Source organism: Equus caballus, chromosome 23 (assembly GCF_041296265.1).
Source record: "Equus caballus isolate H_3958 breed thoroughbred chromosome 23, TB-T2T, whole genome shotgun sequence".
NCBI lineage: Eukaryota > Metazoa > Chordata > Mammalia > Perissodactyla > Equidae > Equus > Equus caballus.
In genome coordinates this window covers 27,565,009-27,583,712 of record NC_091706.1, presented here as the reverse complement: position 1 = coordinate 27,583,712, position 18,704 = coordinate 27,565,009, and the positions used below count along the sequence as shown (strand labels likewise).

Here is an 18,704-nt window from a genome sequence, read left to right as displayed (position 1 = left end):
TAACAGAAAATTATCAGAGACATTATTTATTTACCATGCAAAGAGAAGAAGTTCAAGGTACACCCCTACATCTTAAATCCTTAAGAGGGTGATTAATCAAAGTCCTCCAAACTTCACATGCAGCTTCTCTGTGATCTCAGGCCTTTGGCCCTATTTCTACATAAGACCAAACGGGGGTGGGAGAAGCGCTGAAAGCTCTAATTTTCATCTATTTTAGGGCGGTCCTTCTGTAAAGGCTCAAGGAGGGTCTAGGTCTCGCAGTATTTCTTGGATGGCCCTCCGCAGTTTCCGAGCTGGCTGACTCTAACTCCGAATCTAAACGACTCTCTACGGGATGAAAGGCGGCTCTGGGCAAATACCACAACCAAACAAGAGTGGCAGCTCGGACGCAGGGAAGGGGGCGTGGAATTGGAGCCCGGAGTTCATGCTTCACTCCTCCTCCCTCCACGTGCATCCGGGGAAGTCGAGTCACCAAGGCGCATTCTCGCCGTGCTCTCGGAGGAGCGGGGAGGGCGGTTACACGCGGCCGCACCCAGGAAGCCGGCAACGCCCGGAGCTCTGTCCCCGACTTTGTAATAATGGGGCAGTACTCCTTGGACACCCCACCGGCCTAACACAGAAGGAACTGGAAGCCACCCACGCCTTACTCAGGGGCGGGACCTCCCCGCCCCTCGGCCGCAGGAGGCGCGGTCGTACCTGCCCCGCCCCGCCCCCGGCGCAGGTCCTGGCGCGGCTCTGCGGGTGGGAGCGGGGTCGGAAAAAATCTGGCGTCTCCGGACGCTCTTCCGGTTGCCAAGCGACGGGGGAGAAGGTGGGGCCGAGGAGAAAAAGGAGCCGCGCTCCGCCGCAAGGGGGCACGCGTCAGAGAGGCGGCCGCGCAGCCGCGGCCCGCCCCCCTCGAGTCCGAGCTGCGCACGCGTCGCTCCAGCCGCCGCCTCCGCCCCTCGCAGGGCTCGCGGCGGGGCTGCGCGTCGGGCGCGAGTGCAGCTACGGTCGGAGCCGGTGAACCGAGCGGTCTCGAGGGAGGGGCGCGGGAGGGCAGGCGCGGGAAGAAGGAGCGCGGGGGGCGGCCGGCGTGCCGCACGGCGGAGGAAGATGGTGTTCGAGTCGGTGGTCGTGGACGTGTTGAATCGGTTCTTGGGGGATTATGTGGTGAACTTGGACACGTCCCAGCTCACTCTGGGCATCTGGGGAGGTAACGAGCCCGCCGCCGCCCCGCCTCCCTGCCAGCCCCTTGTCGCCGGGGCCTCGGGCCCGTCGCTCGCCCGGCGCCACCACCTGCCGCCTCCCCCTTTGGGGTCAAATTACGTAGAGCCGGGCGGGGGCCCTCGCCCGCGAGTTATTTTTTGACGGGGAGGGGGATGGGGTCGTGGGTGCGGGATGACAAGGACGCCCTTTTACGAGCGGAGCAGTTGAGGGGACCCGCAGGGGACTCCAAGAGGCAGCAGTTCACTTTCGACCGAGGGGCTGTGTCTGCCCCTCGCCCCTCGCGGTCCCGCTTCGGCGGTGCGAGGCGTGGGGAGGCGACGAGGCGCTCCTGGTCTCAGTCTCATCCCTGTCATTTCCCCCCTTGGGTTATGGCGCGGGCCCCGGAGAGCCCCCGGGGTGTCGCACGCTGCCTCGCACGTGAGGGCAGGCCCTGGGACCGGAGCCGCCCTCTTCCTTCCTTCTGGCTTCCTTCCCCCGCCCCCGTGAGCGGCTGAGCCCTGGGGGGTTCTCGGCTCCCCCTGCCGGCCGCGCCACCTGGTCGCCGGGCGGCTCGCCTGTTTCGGCTCCTAAGAGAAAACGAAACTGCTGCGCAGAATAACTTGAATGTTGTGTGTTTTCAGTTCTCAAGCTGACCCGGGAATGTGTCACTTTGTAAGGCTCTGGGGTTTTGTGGGTCAGAGTGAATGACTGAATTTCTGAGGTTGCCAGGTGCGCTGTGCATCATCTCAGAGCTGCGGAGGACAGGCACGGACTCGCGCCGGCGATGCTGAGATGGTCAAGGACCGGCCTTACTTTGTGTCCGTTTACTCTGGTGCTCTGCCTTATTTGGAGCCTCATTTTTGGTGCTTCCCTCTGTTTTTTTTTTTTTTTTTTTATTATGTCCACATTTGTGTTAAACACCCATTGGAAATTAGATTCTTTTTCTGTATGAAACGAATCTCCCAGGTTAAAGTTAGGGTTAATTTTTTGTGTGAATAGTATATATATTTAAACTTAACTATTCTTGAATATGCACACACACTTTCAGCCTTCTTCTAAAATACTTATCTTGGTTTTCCTCCTTTATGAAATAGTGTAAATAGGTAATTTAGTTTGATAAAGGAAACCTCTTGTTACTGCGTTGGTGACTAGCACCGTGGTAGAGAGGGGGGCTCCAAGAAATGGGGACATGAATGCTAGCTCAGCATCTCTGACTAGTACCAGACTTGCAGATTGTTTAATTTGTGCTGCTTCTCGTTTGCAAAGTAAAAATAATAAAACTTGACTCCACCTACCTCAGAAGGAAGTCTTGAGAACATTTTGTGATGTACTTTGATCTATTATAGTAGAAGGTTGCTTCTACGTTCCAGGTGGAGGTTTGTGTACAGTGTGATTTATCCACGGATTTGTTTATTCAGAATTTACCTGCAGTAAAATTTACTCGTGTTGTATATAGTTCTTTCTTGACAGATGCAAAGAGGTGTGTATCCACTATCACAGTTGTCATACAGAAAACATTCCATCAAGACCCCAAATTTCTCTCTGCTGCCCCTTTGTAGTCCACCCACCCAGCCCTCACCTTTCCTCTTGGCAACCGCTTATCTGTTTCTGTCCCTGCAGTTTTGCCTTTTCTAGAGTGCTATATAAATGGAATTATATGGCATGTAGCTTTTGGGTGTCTGGCTTCTTTTACTTAATTTCTCTCCCTTCACGTCACGTGCAGAATGAATTTGAGAGTCATCCGTGTGTTGCGTGCATCACTATTTCATTCCTGTGTTTCTGATTGGTACTTCATTGCATGGATATACTCTAAATGTTTATGTGTTCACTGGTTGTAGGACATTTCAGTTTTTGGCTTTTATGAATAGAGCTGCTATAAACATTATGTGCAAGTTTTTGTGTGAACATACATTTTTGTTCCTCTTGGGTAAATACCTAAGAGTGACATTGGGAGGTCATATGGTAAGTGAATATATAAAACTATGTGAAACTGTGGAACTGCTTTTCAACGTGACTGTACTGGTTTGCAGTCTCACCAGCATTGTATGAGTGCTTAGCTGCTCTGCACCGTCCCTAGTGCTTAGTATTGTCATTTTAAAAACTTTTTTTTCAGCCATTCTAATAGGTATATAGTGATAAAGCATTATGGTTTTAATTTGCATTTCCTTAGTGATTAAACATGTTGAGCATCTTTTCATGTTCTTCTTTGCTGTTGTATATTTCCGTTGGTGAAGCGTTTGTTCAGATTTTTTGCTCATTTTAGATTGGATTGTTTCTCTTTTTCTATTGAGATTTAATTCACATACCATTAAATTCACCATTTTAAAATGTACAATTCAGTGTTCTTTGGCATAGTCACAAAGTTTGCAGTTATCACCCCTAATTCCAGAGCATATTCAACACCCCAAAAATAAACCTCATACCCATTAGCAGTCACTCCAAATTTGCTCCCAATCCCTACCCCCAACCCCAGCCCACCTGCCTGCCTGCTTGTGGCAACCGCTAATCTACTTTCTATCTTTATGGATCTGTCAATTCTGGACATTTCATTTATTTTTATTTTTTAGTATTTTTAAAAGAGATTGGCACCTGAGCTAACAACTGTTGCCAGTCTTTATTTATTTATTTCCTTCTTCTCCCCAAAGCCCCTCAGTACAAAGTTGTATGTTCTAGTTGTGAGTGCCTCTGGTTGTGCTGTGTGGGATGCCGCCTCAAGGTGGCCTGATGAATGGTGCCAGGTCCACGCCCAGGATCCGAACTGGCAAAACCCTGGGCCGCTGAAGTGGAGTGCATGAACTTAACCACTTGGCCACCTGGCCGGCCCTGGACATTTCATTTAAATGGAATCATACAATATATATGGCCTTTTGCATTTGGCTTCTTTCGCTTAACATATTCTCAGGGTCATCTATGTTGTAGCATGTATCAGTATTTCATTCCTTTTTATGACTAAATAATATTCCATTGTAGGGATTACCACGTTTTGTTTATCCATTCATCATTTGATGGGCATTTAAGTTATTTCAGCATTTTGCGTTTAGAAGTAATGGTGCTATGAACATTCACGTCCAAGTTTTTTTTGGTGGGCATATGTTTTGAACTTTCTTGGGTGTATACCTAGGAGTGGAATTGCTGAGTCATATAGTAACTGTTTCAGACTTTTTAAGGAACTGCCAAACTTTTCCAAAGTATGTGTTTTTTTGTTGTTGAATGTTGAGAGTTCTTTAAATATTATGAATACAAGTTCTTTGTTAGATATGTGATTTGAAAATATTTTCTGCCAGTCTTTTCCAAGTCTGTCTTTTGCAAAGCAAAAATTTTAAATTTTGATCAAGTACAGTTCATCCAAAATTTTCTGTCAGTCATGCTTTTGGTGTTGTGACCTTGAATCTTTCCCTAACTCGAAGTCACAAAGATTTTTTCCTATTTTCTTTTAGAAGTTTTATAATTTTATATTTTATGTTTTAGTTTCTGATCCTTTTTTCAATAAGGAGTGGTAGAAGTTGGAGGGTGAGGTTCATTTGTTCATTTGTTTTCATGAGGATGCAAATAGCCAGTTGTTTGAGCACCACTTAAGAATATCCTTTCTCCATTGAATTGTCTTTGCACTTTTGTTAAAAAAAAAAAAAAACCCAGTAGACTTTATATTGTGTGGGTTTATTTTTGGCTTGTAATCTGTTTCAATGATTTGTGTGTCCATCTTTTCACCAGTATCACCCTTGTGTTGATAATTGTAGCTTTATAGTAAGTCTTGAAATTAGGTAATGTGATCCTGTAACTTTAGTGTTTATCAAATTTTTAAAATAACATGTCAGTGTTTTATGTATAGAAATTGGTTGTATTTGGATAAATGAAGCTTTAAATAATAGCTGGAGATTTTTAAAAAACATTCTTTGAGAATTTAAAAAGCAGTAATTTTTGATAAACTTAGAGGACTTTTAAAAAACATTCTTTGAAAATTTCAATAATGGAAACTAGATATTACATAGGAAAAATGTTAAGATTTGGATCATTAGATCATATTTTATGATCTAATGTCAGAGGGCCTGTTAGTTTTAAATGTTTGCTTTCATCCTAGGCTTCTGTGTAGTAATCCAACTAATTTCACTCTTAGCATATTAATAGTATTAGTATTCTGAAGTTACATGGATGTTTCAAACCTGATAATGTGTAGTGCTCTGAAAATTTCTTTCTGAGATGGCTCTTTGGAAATCAGAATCCACTTTTCCCTAGAACCATTGTTATGTATGAATGAATAGTTTCCAAAAACCTGGTTAATTATCATGTAGCAGAACAATGCTCCTATACTGGGTCCTATACACTAAGTAGACTGAGTGCTGGAAACATCTATTTTGTGGGAGGGGAAAGAGGAATTGAGCTTTATTTCAAACTCTTGGCAAATTTTGATGTCAGTAAAGTATACTTTTTATACACGGCTGTTTCCAGTTCTCCACCCTTCCTATAGATCATCTACTTAGGGAGGTGGTAGTACTTAACAGACTCGTTGGAGAGTCATCTCCCAACTTTCCTAAGCAATCAAGCATTCACATTTCCTTTAAGAGCCAGGCTGGATTAGAATCAGCCATAGATGCTTGTTTTAAATACAGATTTGTAAACTGCTTCCCAGAGATTATAATTTATTTATCTGGAGTAGGACACTAAAACTTTTTTTTTTCGACAAATGACCCAGGATTGTGATGACAACTAATAGGTGCATTTTAAGAGCACTTTCAGGGCAAAGTATTAGAAATTCAGAGAGAGGGGCAGTTACAAGGGTGGCTTGTGTGATAGAGTTATTATTTGTAACACAGGGAGTACCCATACTTTATAGTCTCTTCTTATTATAGTCTTCTTCTTGCTCTTTCTTGTTTTTTCGAAAATTACAGTACTCAGACAAATTTGCCATTTTTTATGTTATTGAGTGTACAATAGTTTACAACATTGTCAGATTTCAGTTGTACGTTATTACTTGTCCATCACCATATAAGTGCTCCCCTTCACCACTGTGCTCACCCCCCCAGCCGCCTTCTCCTGTAGCCACTGAACTGTTGTCTTTGTCCGTGTGTTTGTTTATCTTCCACTTATCAGCGAAATCATATGGTGTTTGTCTTTCTCTGGCTTATTTTGCTTAACATCATACCCTCAGGGTCCATCCATGTTGTTGTGGATGGGAGGCTTTTTGTCTTTTTTTTATGGCTAAGTAGTATTCCATAGTATATATACACCACATCTTCTTTATCCAGTCATCAGTTGATGGGCACTTGGGTTGCTTCCACATCTTGGCTATTGTGAGTAATGCTGCAATGAACCATGGGGGTGCATAAGTTACTTTGAATTGTTGATTTCAAGTTCTTTCGATAGATACCCAGTAGTGGGATAGCTGGGTCATAATGGTATTTCTATTTTTAGTTTTTTGAGAAATCTCCATACTGTTTTCCATAGTGACTGCACTAGTTTGCATTCCCATCAGCAGTGTATGAGGGTTCCCTTTTCTCCACAACCTCTCCAATATGCAAGTTTTTTTTTTTGTTATGCCTGACATCTCTATGTAACATTAGAAGCTCACATTTCTTGTTTTTTAACTAACTTCCATATTCTGTTTTTGAAATGTTAACCTCCCAGTTTTCTCTTTTTAATAGTGTCTTATGTTCAGTGGCCACTTACTGCATACCCTCAGTATACCAGTGTCTGTATAGGAAGATGAAGATTCAGTCAGGGCACAGTTCCTGATTTTAAGGAGTCATTCTTCTGTGATAGGAACATACTGGGGAACCTAACAAATGATTGTTATAGTCTAGTGGTAATTACTAATTCTAATTCATTAAATATTATTTTTACTTTATGTTCTAAGATACTTTCATAGAACTTCAGAGCTGAAAGGGAACATTTTGTTATGAAAAGTGTTCAAACATATATCAATGTTACAAGATTTTATAGTCATATCCATCTACCCATAATCTAGATTCTACCATTAGTTATATATTAACAGCTGTATTGAGGTATAATTGACATATAGTAAAATGCACATATTTAAAGTGTACAGTTTGATAAATCTTGACATATGTACACCTGGGAAACCATCATCATGATCAAGATAATGAACATATCCATCACACCCAAAAGTTTCCTTGCCCCTTTCCCCAGAAGCATCCAATATTTTGATTTTTTTTCCTACCATACGTACCTCTATTCCTGGTTTACTGAGAGTTGTTTTCCAAGAATGTGTGTTAGTTTTTGTAAAATGGTTTTTCTGCATCTATTGATATGATCATGGGATTTTTCCTTAGCCTGTTGGTGTAATGGATTACATTAACTGATTTTTAAATGGTGAATGAGCGTTTCATACCTGGAATAAATCCCACTTGGTCATGATATATGATTATTTTTATACATTGTTGAATTCAACTTGCTGATATTTTGTTGAGGATTTTCGCGTCTATGTTCATGAGAGATGCTGGTCTGCAGTTTTTCTTTCTTGTAGTGTCTTAGTCTGATTTTGGTATTAGGGTAATGCTGACTTCACAGATGAGTTAGAAAGTGTTCCCTCTGCTTCTCTTTTCTGGAAGAGATTGTAAGGGATTTGTATCATTTTTTCCTTCAATTTTTGGTAGAACATTAGTGAAACCATCTGGGCATTATGCTTTCAGTTTTGAAAGATTATTAATTATTGATTCAATTTTTAAAATAAATATAGGCCTATTTAGATTATGTATTTTTTTCTTGTGTGAATTTCGGTAGAATGTATCTTCCAAGGAATTGGTATGTTTCCTCTAAGTTACAACATTTGTGGGCATGTTTATAATATTCCTATATTATCGTTTTAATGTCCATAGGATCAGTAATGATGGCCCTTCCTTTCATTTCTTATATTAGTAATTTTTGGCTTTTCTCTTTCTTCCTTAGTTAACCTGGCTAGAGAGTTATTAATTTTATTGATCTTTTCAAAGAACCAGTTTTTGGTTTCATTGATTTTTCTCTATTGATTTTCTGTATTCAATTTCATTGATTTCTGCTCTAATTATTATTTCTTTTCTTCTGCTTGCTTAGGATTTAATTTGCTCTTCTTTTCTAGATTCCTAAGGTGGAAGCTTTGATTACTGATTTTAGATGTTTCTTCTTTTCTAATATAATATGTGCACTCAGTGGTTTAAATTTCCCTCTAAGCCCTGCTTTTGCTGCATGTCACAGATTTTGGTAAGTTGTGTTCTCATTTGATTCAAAATATTTTAAAATTTCTTTTGGGGCTTCTTCTTTGACCTTTGTGTCTTTTAAAACTAATGTTTATTTAATCTTCAGGTATTTTGGGATTCTCCAGCTTTCTTTCTGTTACTTATTTCTAGTTTGATTCCTTTGCGGTCTGAAAGCAAACTTTGTGTGACTTCTGTTCCTTTAAATTTGTTAAGGTATGTTTTATGGCCCACAGTGTGATTTTTCTTGGTGAATGTTCCATATGAATTTGAGAAGAATATGTATTCTGCTGTTGTTGGATAAAATGTTTTATAAATTTCAATTAGATCTCTTTATTTTTAATTTGTCTATGTCTTTGTATTTAAAGTGGACTCCTTGTAGACACTTTATAGTTGGGTTTTGTTTTTTATCCACTCTGTCAAATCTCTGTCTTTTAATTGGTATATTCAGACCATTCACATTTAATTTAAAGTAATTATTGATATAGTTGGGTTAATGGATTTATATATACCGTATTTGTAGCTGTTTTCTATTTGTTGCGTATCTTTCTTTGCTTTTTAAAATCTTCCCCTTTTTTTCCCTCCTTCTCTGGTTTTAATTGAGCATTTTATATGATTTAATTTTTTCTCCTCTCCTAGCATATCAATTATACTTCTTTAAATTTTTTTTTTTTAGTAGTTGGCTTAGGATTATAGTATACGTTTAAAACTAATCTAAGTCTGCCTTCAAATAAAACTATACTGCTTCATGGATAGTGGAGGTACCTTGTAACAGAGTATTTCATTCCATCCCTTATGCCTCTTATAACATTGCTGTCGTTCATCTTACTTATCCATAAACTCTACTCACCCAGTGTACTGTTCTTGTCATTATTTTGGATAGTTTTTCATTAGACCTTTAAGAATAATGAAAAAGAAGGGATAATTTTACCTTCACTGATTCCTTCTCTAATACTCTTGTAGATCTGAGTTTCTGACCTATATCATTTTCCTGCTCTCTGAAAACTTTTAACATTTCTTGCAAGGGCGGTCTACTGGCAACAAATTCTCAGTTTTTGTTTGTCTGAGAAAGTCTTTATTTCTCCTTCACTCTCTCCTTCCATTTAAAAAAGTTGTGGTAAAATATACACAACATAAAATTTATCATCTTAACCATTTTTAAGTGTACAGTTCAGTGGCATTAAGTATATTCACATTGTTTTACAACCATCACCGCCATCCATCTCCAGAACTCTTCATCTTGCAAAACTGAAGCACTGCACCCATTAAGCAATAACTACCCATTTCCCCTCCCCTCAGCCTGTGGCAACCACCGTCCTATTCTCTGTCTCTATGAATTTGACTACTCTAGGTGCCTCATATAAGTGATATCATATGCTCTTTGTACTTTTTTGTCAGGCTTATTTCACTTTGCATGGTATCTTTAAGGTTCATCGGTGTTGTAGCATATGCCAGAATTTCATTCATTTTTAATGCTGAATAACAGTCCATTGTATGTATACACCACATTTTGTTTCTCCATTCCTCTGTCAGTGGACACATGGGTTGCTTCCACCTTTTGGCTGTTGTGAATAATGCTACTACAAGCATGAGTGTACCAATATCTCTTTGAGGCCCTGCTTTTAAATGTTTTGGGTATATGCCCACAAGTGGAATTGCTTGGTCATATAATTCTATTTTTAATTTTTAGACTAACCACCTGACTGCTTTCCATAATGGCTGCACCATTTTACATTCCTGCCAGCATTGCACTAGGGTTCCAGTTTATCCACATCCTCAGAAACATTTGTTATTTTCTGTTTTGTTCATAGTAGTCATGCTACTGGATTTGTGGTGGTGTCTCATTGTCATTTTTATTTGCATTTCCCTAATGATTAGGGAACATATTTTCGTGTACTTATTGGCCATTTGTATATCTTCTTTGGAAAAATATCTATTCAAGACCGTTGCCCGTTGTTTAATTGGTTTGTTGTTGGTGGTGAGTTGTAGGAGTTCTTTATTTATTCTGGATATTAACCCCTTATCAGATATGTTATTTGCAAATATTCCCCATGTTCCATGTCTTGCCTTTTCATTGTTGATAGTGCCCTTTGATGCACAAAAGTTTATAATTTTGATGAAATACAAATCATCTATTTTCTTTTTGGTGCCACACATCCAAGAAATCATTGCCAAATCTAATGTCATGGAAACTTTCACCTATGCTTTCTTCTAAGAGTTTTATAATTTTGGGTTTGACATTTAAGTCTTTGATCCATGTTGAGTTAATTTTTAGATATAGTGTAAGGTAAGGTTTCAGCTTCTTTCTTTTGCATGTAAATATCCAGTTTACCAACACCTTTGTTGAAAAGACTGTCCTTTCCAAATTGAATGATCTTGACAGCCTTGTTGATAATCATTTGACTGTATCTGTGGGGATGTACTTCTGGGCTATCTCTTCTTTTCCATTGGTCTAAATGTCTATATGTCAGTACCACACTGTTTTAATTACTCTAGTGAGTTTTGAAATCAGAAACTGTGAGACTTCCAATTTTCTTTCTTTTTTTTTTTTTTTAAAGATTTTTTGACTGTTTGGGAGTCCCTTGAAATTCCATATGAATTTAAGGATGGATTTCCTTATTTCTGCAAAAAACATTGGGATTTTAATGTGCATTGTATTGAATCTGTAGGTTGCTTTGGATAGTATTGACATCTTAACAATATTAAGTGTTCTAATCCATTAACATTGGATGTCTTTTCATTTTTTAATTTCTTTCAGCACTGTTTTATAGTTTCAGGGTACAAGTCATTCACTCCCTTGGTTAAGTTTATCCATAAATGTTTTATTATTTTTGATGCTATTGTGAATAGAGTTGTTGTCTTAATTTCTATTTCAGGTTGTTCATTGTTAGTGTAAGAAAACACAACTGATTTTTGTGTTTTGATTTTGTATCTGGCAACTGCTGAATTCATTCATCCCAAGAGTTGTTTTTAGTGGAATATATAGGGTTTTCTTCATAGAATATCACATTGTCAGTAAACAGAGATAATTTTACTTCTTCCTTTCCAAGGTGGATGCCTTTTATTTCTTTTTCTTGCCTAATTACCCTGACTAGGACTTTCAGTACTGTTTTGAATGAAAGTGGTGAAAGTGGGCATCCTTATCTTGTTCCTGATATTAGAGGAAAAGATTTGTGTTTCACCATTGAGAACGATGTTCATTGTGGGCTTTTCATGTATGGCCTTTATTATGTTAAGCTGGTTTCCTGTTATTCTTAGTTTGTTGAGTGTTTTTTATCACGAAAGGATTTGAGATTTTTTTGACTGCTTTTTCTTTACCAATTGAGATGATCATGTGGTTTTTTCCCTTCATTCTGTTAAGAAGGTGTATTACGTTGATTGATTTTCATATATTGAACCATCCTTCCATTCCAGGAATAAATTGTGTTGTCATGGTGTACAGTCCTTTTCCTGTGCTGTTGAATTTTATTTGCTGCTATTTTGTGGAGGATTTTTGTATCAATGTTCATCAGAGATATTGATCTGTAGTTTTCTTGTGTGTGTACTTTTCTTTGGCTTTGGTATCAGATTAATACTGACCTCGTAGATTGAGTTTGGAAGTATTGCCTTTTCTTCAGTTTTTTGCAGGAGTTTGAGGAGTATTGGTATTCTCTTTTAAATATTTGGTAGAATTCACCAGTGAAATGATCTGGTCTGGGTTTTTGTTGTTGTTTTTGAGAGGTTTTTGATTACTTATGAAATCTCCTTACTAATTATACGTCTGTTCAGATTATTTATTTCTTCATGATTCATTAGTGGTAGGGTGTGTGTTTCTAAGAATTTATCCATTTCATCTAGGTTATCCAATTTGTTGATGTACAGTTGTTCATGGTACTCTTTATAATCTTTTTTATTTCTGTAAAATTGCTGCTACTATCCCTTCCTTCATTTCTGACTTTAGTTACTTGACTCTTTTCTCTTTTTTTCTTAGTCAGCCTAGCTAAAGATTTGTCAATTTTGTTGATAGTTTTGAAGAATCAGCTTTTGGTTTCATCAGTTTTCTCTATTGGTTTTCTGTTCTCTATTTTGCTTGTCTCTGTTCTAATCTTTATTATTTCATTCCTTCTGGTAGCTTTGGGTTTAGTTCATCTATTTCAGTTTCTTTAGGGTGAAAATTTACATTGTTGATTTCAGGTATTTCTTTTTTAATGTAAACATTTACAGCCATAAATTTACCTCCCAGGACTTCTTTTGCTGCATCTCATAAGTTTTGGTATGTTGCGTTTAATTTTAATTTTTTTTGTTTTTAAATTTTTCTTTTTGATTTCTTCTTTGACTCATTGCTAGTTTGTGTGTTAATTTTCACATATTTTTAGGTTTTTCAGTTTTCATTCTGCTCTTGATTTCTAAATTCATTCCATTGTTATCAGAAAAGATATCTTTATGATTTCAGTCTTTTAAAGTGTATTCAGATTTGTTTTGTTGCCTAACATATGACCTGTTTTGAAGAATGTCTCATTGCGCTTGAGAAAATTGTGTATTCTGCTGTTGTTGGGTAGAGTGTTCTGTATATATTCATTGAGTTCAATTCGACTATTTCCTTGTTAATCTTCGATCTGGTTGTTCTATCCATTAGTGAAGTCATGTATTGAAGCCTCCTACTGTTATCATAGAACGACCTATTTCTCTCTTCACATCTGTCATTGTTTGATTCATATGTTTTTGAGCTTTGATGTTTGGTGCATCTATGTTTACAACTGTTATATCTGCTTAGAGAATTCATCCTTTTATTATTGTATAATGTGCTGCTTTGTTTCCTGTAACAGCTTTTGATTTACAGTCTATTTTATCTAAGTATAGCCTTCTCTGCTTTCTTTTGGTTATTATTTGCATTAGGGAATCTTTTTCCATCCTTTTGATTTTAACCCATGTCTGTCCTTAGAGCTAAAGTGAGTGTCTTGTAGACAGCATATAGTGGGATTTTGTTTTGTTTTGTTTTGTTTTTTAATCCACTCTGCCTATCTGTGTCTTTTGATTGGAGAATTTAAACTATTTACATTTAAAGTAATTGCTGTTAGGGAAGGACTTACAGTTGTCATTTTGTTAGTTATTTTCTGTATGTCTTATATTTTCTGTTTTGTTTTTCTCCTTACTGCCTTCCTTTTTGTTCAGTTCTTTTTGTGGTGACATTTTGATTTCCTTATTTCCTTTTGTGTATATTTTATAGATACTTACTTTGTGGTTCCGCAGGGATTATGTATCTTAATGTTATAACAATATATTTTAAACTGATACCAGTTTAATTAAATGCATACAATAACTGTACTCCTATTCAGCTTGCTTCTCCAACTTTGTTGTTGACGTAACAAATGATGTCTTTATATATTATATACCTATTAATATGGACTTATACTTTTTTTATTCTTTTGTCTTTTAAATTTTGTAAAAGAATACGAAGTGGAGTTACAAAGTAAAATTATAATACTACTACTTTTTATATTTGCCCATGTATTTACCTTTCCTGAGAACTTTATATTTTCATATGGCTTTGAGTTACTGCATAGTGTTCGTTCTTTTCAACTTGAAGGACTCCTTTTAAAATTTTTGTAAAATAAGTCTACTGGTAATGAATTCCCTCAGCTTTTGTTTATCTGAGAATATCTTAATTTTTCCCTCGTTTTTGAAGTAGGCATATTTTGCTGGATACGATGTTCTTGGTTGACATTTTTTTTCTTGCAGCACTTTAAATATGTCATCCCCTGTTTTCTGGCTTGCAAGGTTTCTGTAGAGAAATATGCTGATAATCTTATTGAAGATTCTGTGTACATGTCAAGTGACTTTTCTCTTGCTGCCTTTAATTTCTCTTTGTCCTTGATTAACATGTTTCTTGGTTGAATTGAAATTCTTGCCTTCAAATATCCATGTCTTTCCTCAGATTTGGGAAGTTTTTGGCTGTTCTGCTCCTTTCTCTCCCTTCCTCTTGGACTCCCATAATGCATGATCTACTTAATGATGTCCCTGAGTCCCTTAGGCTCTCGTCACTTTTCTTCACTTTTTTCCTTTTGCTGCTCACTCTGTACTTTCACATGACCTGTCTTCAAGTTTACTGATTCATTCTTTTGCTTGTTTGAGTCTGCTTTTGATTTTCTCTAGTGAATTTTTCAGTTCACTTATACTTTATTACCTCTGTTGTGTGTGTGTGTTTCTCTGCTTTCTTTCAAGATTTTTCTTTTTGGTTCTAATTTATGTATAACATTGTGTAAGTGTAAGGTATGCACCATGTTGATTTGATAACTTGTATATTACAGTATGATTACCACCATGGCTTTAGCTAACATTTCTGTTGCGTCACATAATTATCATTTCTTTTTTGTGATGAGAACATTTAAGACCTAGTTTCTTGGCAATTTTGTAGTATATAATACAGTATTGTTGACTATAATCACTAGGTTGTACGTTAGATCTCCAGAACTATTCATCTTCTAGTTGCAAGTTTGTACCCTTTAACAGTATTTCCCAATTCCCCTACATCCCATCCCCTCATAACCACCATTCTACTCTGTTTCTATGAGTTCACCTTCAGCTTTTTAAAATTCTGCATATAAATGATATCATACATTATTTGTCTTTCTTTGTCTGGCGTTTTTCACTAAGCATGATGCCCTCACAGTCCATCCATGTTGTCTCAAATGGCAGGATTTCCTTTTTTCTCATGGCTGAATAATATTCCATTGTGTTTATGTATATATGCACCATATCTTCTTTATCCATTTATCTGTTGATAGACACTTAGATTGTTTTTGTATCTTGACTATTGTGAATAATGCTGCAGTAAACATGGGAGTGCAAATATCTTTTCCATATCCTATTTTCTTTTCCTTTGGATATATACTCAGAAGTGGGGTTTCTAGATCATAATCAAGATTTTTCTTTGTCTTTAATTTTGAATACATTTTGATTATGATATGCTTAGGTGTAGATTTTCTGGTATTTTCCTGCTGGGTGTTCTCTGGGCTTCCTGGTTCCATGGTTTGGAGTCTTTGTCATTAATTTCAGAAATTTCTCAACCATTATTACTCTAAATGTTTTTTTCTGTTTCTCTCCTTTGTTTCACCTTCTGGTATTCCTATTATGTATATGTTACAGCTTTTACAATTGTATTGCAATTCTAGGATGTTCTGTTCTTTTGTTTTTCTCTCTGCATTTCAGTTTTGGAAGTTTATTATATTTTCAAGTTTGCTGACTTTAGATTTTAAAAATTTCTTTCCAATTGTTCATTGCAAATATATTTAAATTCAATTTATTTTATATTGTTCTTTTATCATGCTACCTTGCTAGATTCATATTGTTTGTATACTTCTGATTTAAATGTTTGTATACATTAACACTGAGCTACAACTGCAGAGGTCAGAACTTGCAGTAAATGATGTTGTGGTCAAACATGGAATCTTAGACTCAGTTGAAGGATGAAGGTGAGCTAATGAGATCATAGTTGGATTCTGTTTGCTGTTACGTACATTACTTATAATTATTTTTCCTTAAAATGATGTTTAAGAATAAGTATACTTAACTTTAAAATGGAAAATATTTGAGTATTTCAGTTTTAATTTTTTAATACTTTTTTTAGGAGCTGTGGCCTTGAAGAATCTTGAAATTAAAGAAAATGCCCTGGTAGGTTTTCCCTATAAAAATTTGTAATATTAGTATATTTAGCTATATGGACTTCTTCAGGGTTTACTTTATTTATTTATTTATTATTTAAGTTGGAGAAAATTTTTTGAAAATAATTTCTGTAAAATGTGAATTTTGCAAAGTGGACTTTTACTCTCCTTAAAAGCATAAACAGTATAATTTTTCCCATTTAAAAAATGTTTAATATTTATTTTTTCCTGTATGCTTTTATTTTAAATGGTTATCTCCCCAATTGTCTTCAAGTTTTTTTAATACCATTTTAACCATTTTTAACTGTACAATTCAGGCATTACTTGTATTCACAATGTTGTGCAACCAGCCCCAAAGGGAGCTCTGTAACCATTAAGAAATAACTCCCCATTCCCTCTCTCCATAGACCTTGCTAACCTCTAATCTGCTTTCTGTCTCAATGAATTTGCCTGTTCTCTGTACCTCGTATAAGTGGAATCATGCTGTGTTCCTTATTTTGTATCTGGCTTATTTCACTTAGCATAATTCCTTCAAAGTTTATCCATGGTATAACATGTATCAGAACATCATTCCTTTTTATGACTGAATAATATTTCACTGTATGTATATGTCACATTTTGTTTATCCATTCATCTGTTGATGGATACTTGGGTTACTTTTGACTTTTGGCTCTTGTGAATAACACTGCTATAAGCATTGGTATATACATGTCTATTTGAGTTCGTGGTTTCAATTCCTGTGGGTAAAAATCTAGGAGTGGAATTGCTGGATTATATGGTAATTTTATATTTAGCCTTTTCAGGAACTGCCACACTGTTTTCCATAGCAGTTGAGCCATTTTATATCACATCAGCAATGCATGAGGATTCCAGTTTCTCCACATCCTTGCCAACATTTATTTTCTGTTTTTTGATAATAGCCATTGTAATGGGTATAAAATGGCATCTCATTTTGGCTTTTCTTAGCATTTCTCTAATGACTAATGAAGTTGAGCAACTTTTCGTGTGCTCATTGGCCATTTGTGTATGTTCCTTGGAGAGATGTCTGTTGAAAAATGTTGCTTTTTACTCGAGTTTTGTTTTGTTTTGTTTTTGATTGAGTTGTGGTTGTTTATGTATTCTGGATATTTCCCTTTGCCAGATATGTGATTTGCAAATCTCCATTTTGTGGATTGCCTTATGCCTCTGTTGATAGTGTCTCTGCACAGAAGTTTTTAATTCTGAAGAAATTGAATCCATCTATTTTTTCTTTTATTGTCTGTGCCTTTGATGTGATAGTCAAGAAATTATTGCCAAGTCTCATGTTAAGATTTTAACATATTTTCTTTTGAGGGTTTCAGTTTTAGTTCTTGTGTTTAGGACTTTGGTCCATTTTGAGTTAATTTTTGTATAAGGTACGAGTCCAACTTCTTTCTTTTGCAGTGGGTATCTAGTTTTCCCAGCACCATTTATTTAAAAAGTTGTCTTTTTCCCCATTGAATGGGGAGAAATGTTTTTGAGAATTGTTTTTTTTCATTTGCAAAATGGGGTTTTAATCTTTTTACAAGAATAAACTAACAGTGGAATTTATCACTTTTTTTTGTCAAATAATGTAAAAGCGGTAGTCATGCTGGTATGGGTAACTTAAGTGATTAGTATTGCTGTAGAACCTTTCCCCTATTTATTTTAAAAGGACCAATCTCCCTGAATTTTATGGTTTTGAGAATAATATTGAAATTATAAACATAAATTTAAATAAGTGTTGAAGGTAAAGGGAAGGTATAAGTTAACTTAAATCCTTTAAATAATTTTGGGAAGAAAAAAGTTATCTATTTTGTTGAACTGTTCGTGTACTAATATTTTACATGTTTTTTTTGTAGAGTCAACTTGATGTGCCATTTAAAATTAAAGTTGGTCATATAGGTAAGCTATGTTTATTGTTTGAATGTCCTTCTTACTGGACATGCAAGTAGAATAATATGTCTAGTATCTCTATAATGGGATGTTTTTAAAGTTTCTGAGCATTAATTGGAAATAATCATGTGTTTTCTTCTAGTTAGATACTAGTTGTATAGCAAAAATATTGTGTGGTCTGTATATCCCTTGTCTAATACTTATGAAATTACACATTTTAAATTATACATTTTATTAGGTGTTAAAAATAAGTTAATTGAGAGCCAAAGCATTAAATCTAATAGAGCATAACTATCTCAGTTTCATAGGTTTCTGACACTAGTTAATGTTGCTGTATTCTGATTGGCAGTGGATGTGTGGTACAGGGAGTAGGGTTTGGATCATCCAGGCAGTGTGGCTAGGGACCGAATGGAAACCTAGTTTCTGCTCTGGAAGTTTTCTAGGTTTGCAGGAAATATTGTATTATTTCCCTGGTGTTCATAGTTTACATTTTAAGTTAATTGGGTGAGCAGAAACTGATTGGAATATGATGTTTTAAAATGTTGAATAAAAACATGTATGTTTGGTTTCTTAAATTATGTTGGGTTATTAACTTTATTGTTTAAACTATTGTTTATACTTTGTTGGTTTAAATATGGTGCAAGACGATAGTATCATTATTTGTCCCTTGGAAGTATTTTTGTTACTTAGTTTGTATAGTACGATTTATACAGTGTTGCAGCATTATATAAATGTTGTTGATGTCACTTGGGGAACAAAGTATTCTGAAAGCCTGTGTAAGTTACATGATGATGTT

At 36.6% G+C, this 18,704-nt stretch overlaps 1 protein-coding gene across 9 annotated transcripts in view; it reads left to right on the top strand.

Annotated features, from left to right (window-relative positions):
* The first annotated feature begins 446 nt into the window (after positions 1-446).
* VPS13A (vacuolar protein sorting 13 homolog A) overlaps positions 447-18,704 on the top strand; it is a 233,962-nt gene continuing 215,704 nt past the window's right edge. For 7 of the 9 annotated variants that reach the window (XR_011431384.1, XR_011431387.1, XR_011431386.1 and 4 more), the window contains exons 1-3: positions 447-1,195; positions 15,982-16,025; positions 17,875-17,917. Coding sequence is in view for 3 of the 9 variants with exons in the window: in XM_023627180.2 (XP_023482948.2) it covers positions 1,096-1,195; positions 15,982-16,025; positions 17,875-17,917 (187 nt within the window). In the remaining 6 variants the exon portion in view is untranslated. Of the gene's footprint in view, positions 1,196-8,260; positions 8,383-8,484; positions 8,592-15,981; positions 16,026-17,874; positions 17,918-18,704 lie in introns of all 9 variants that reach the window. The other 2 variants (XM_070248442.1, XM_070248443.1) reach the window with 2 other exon arrangements.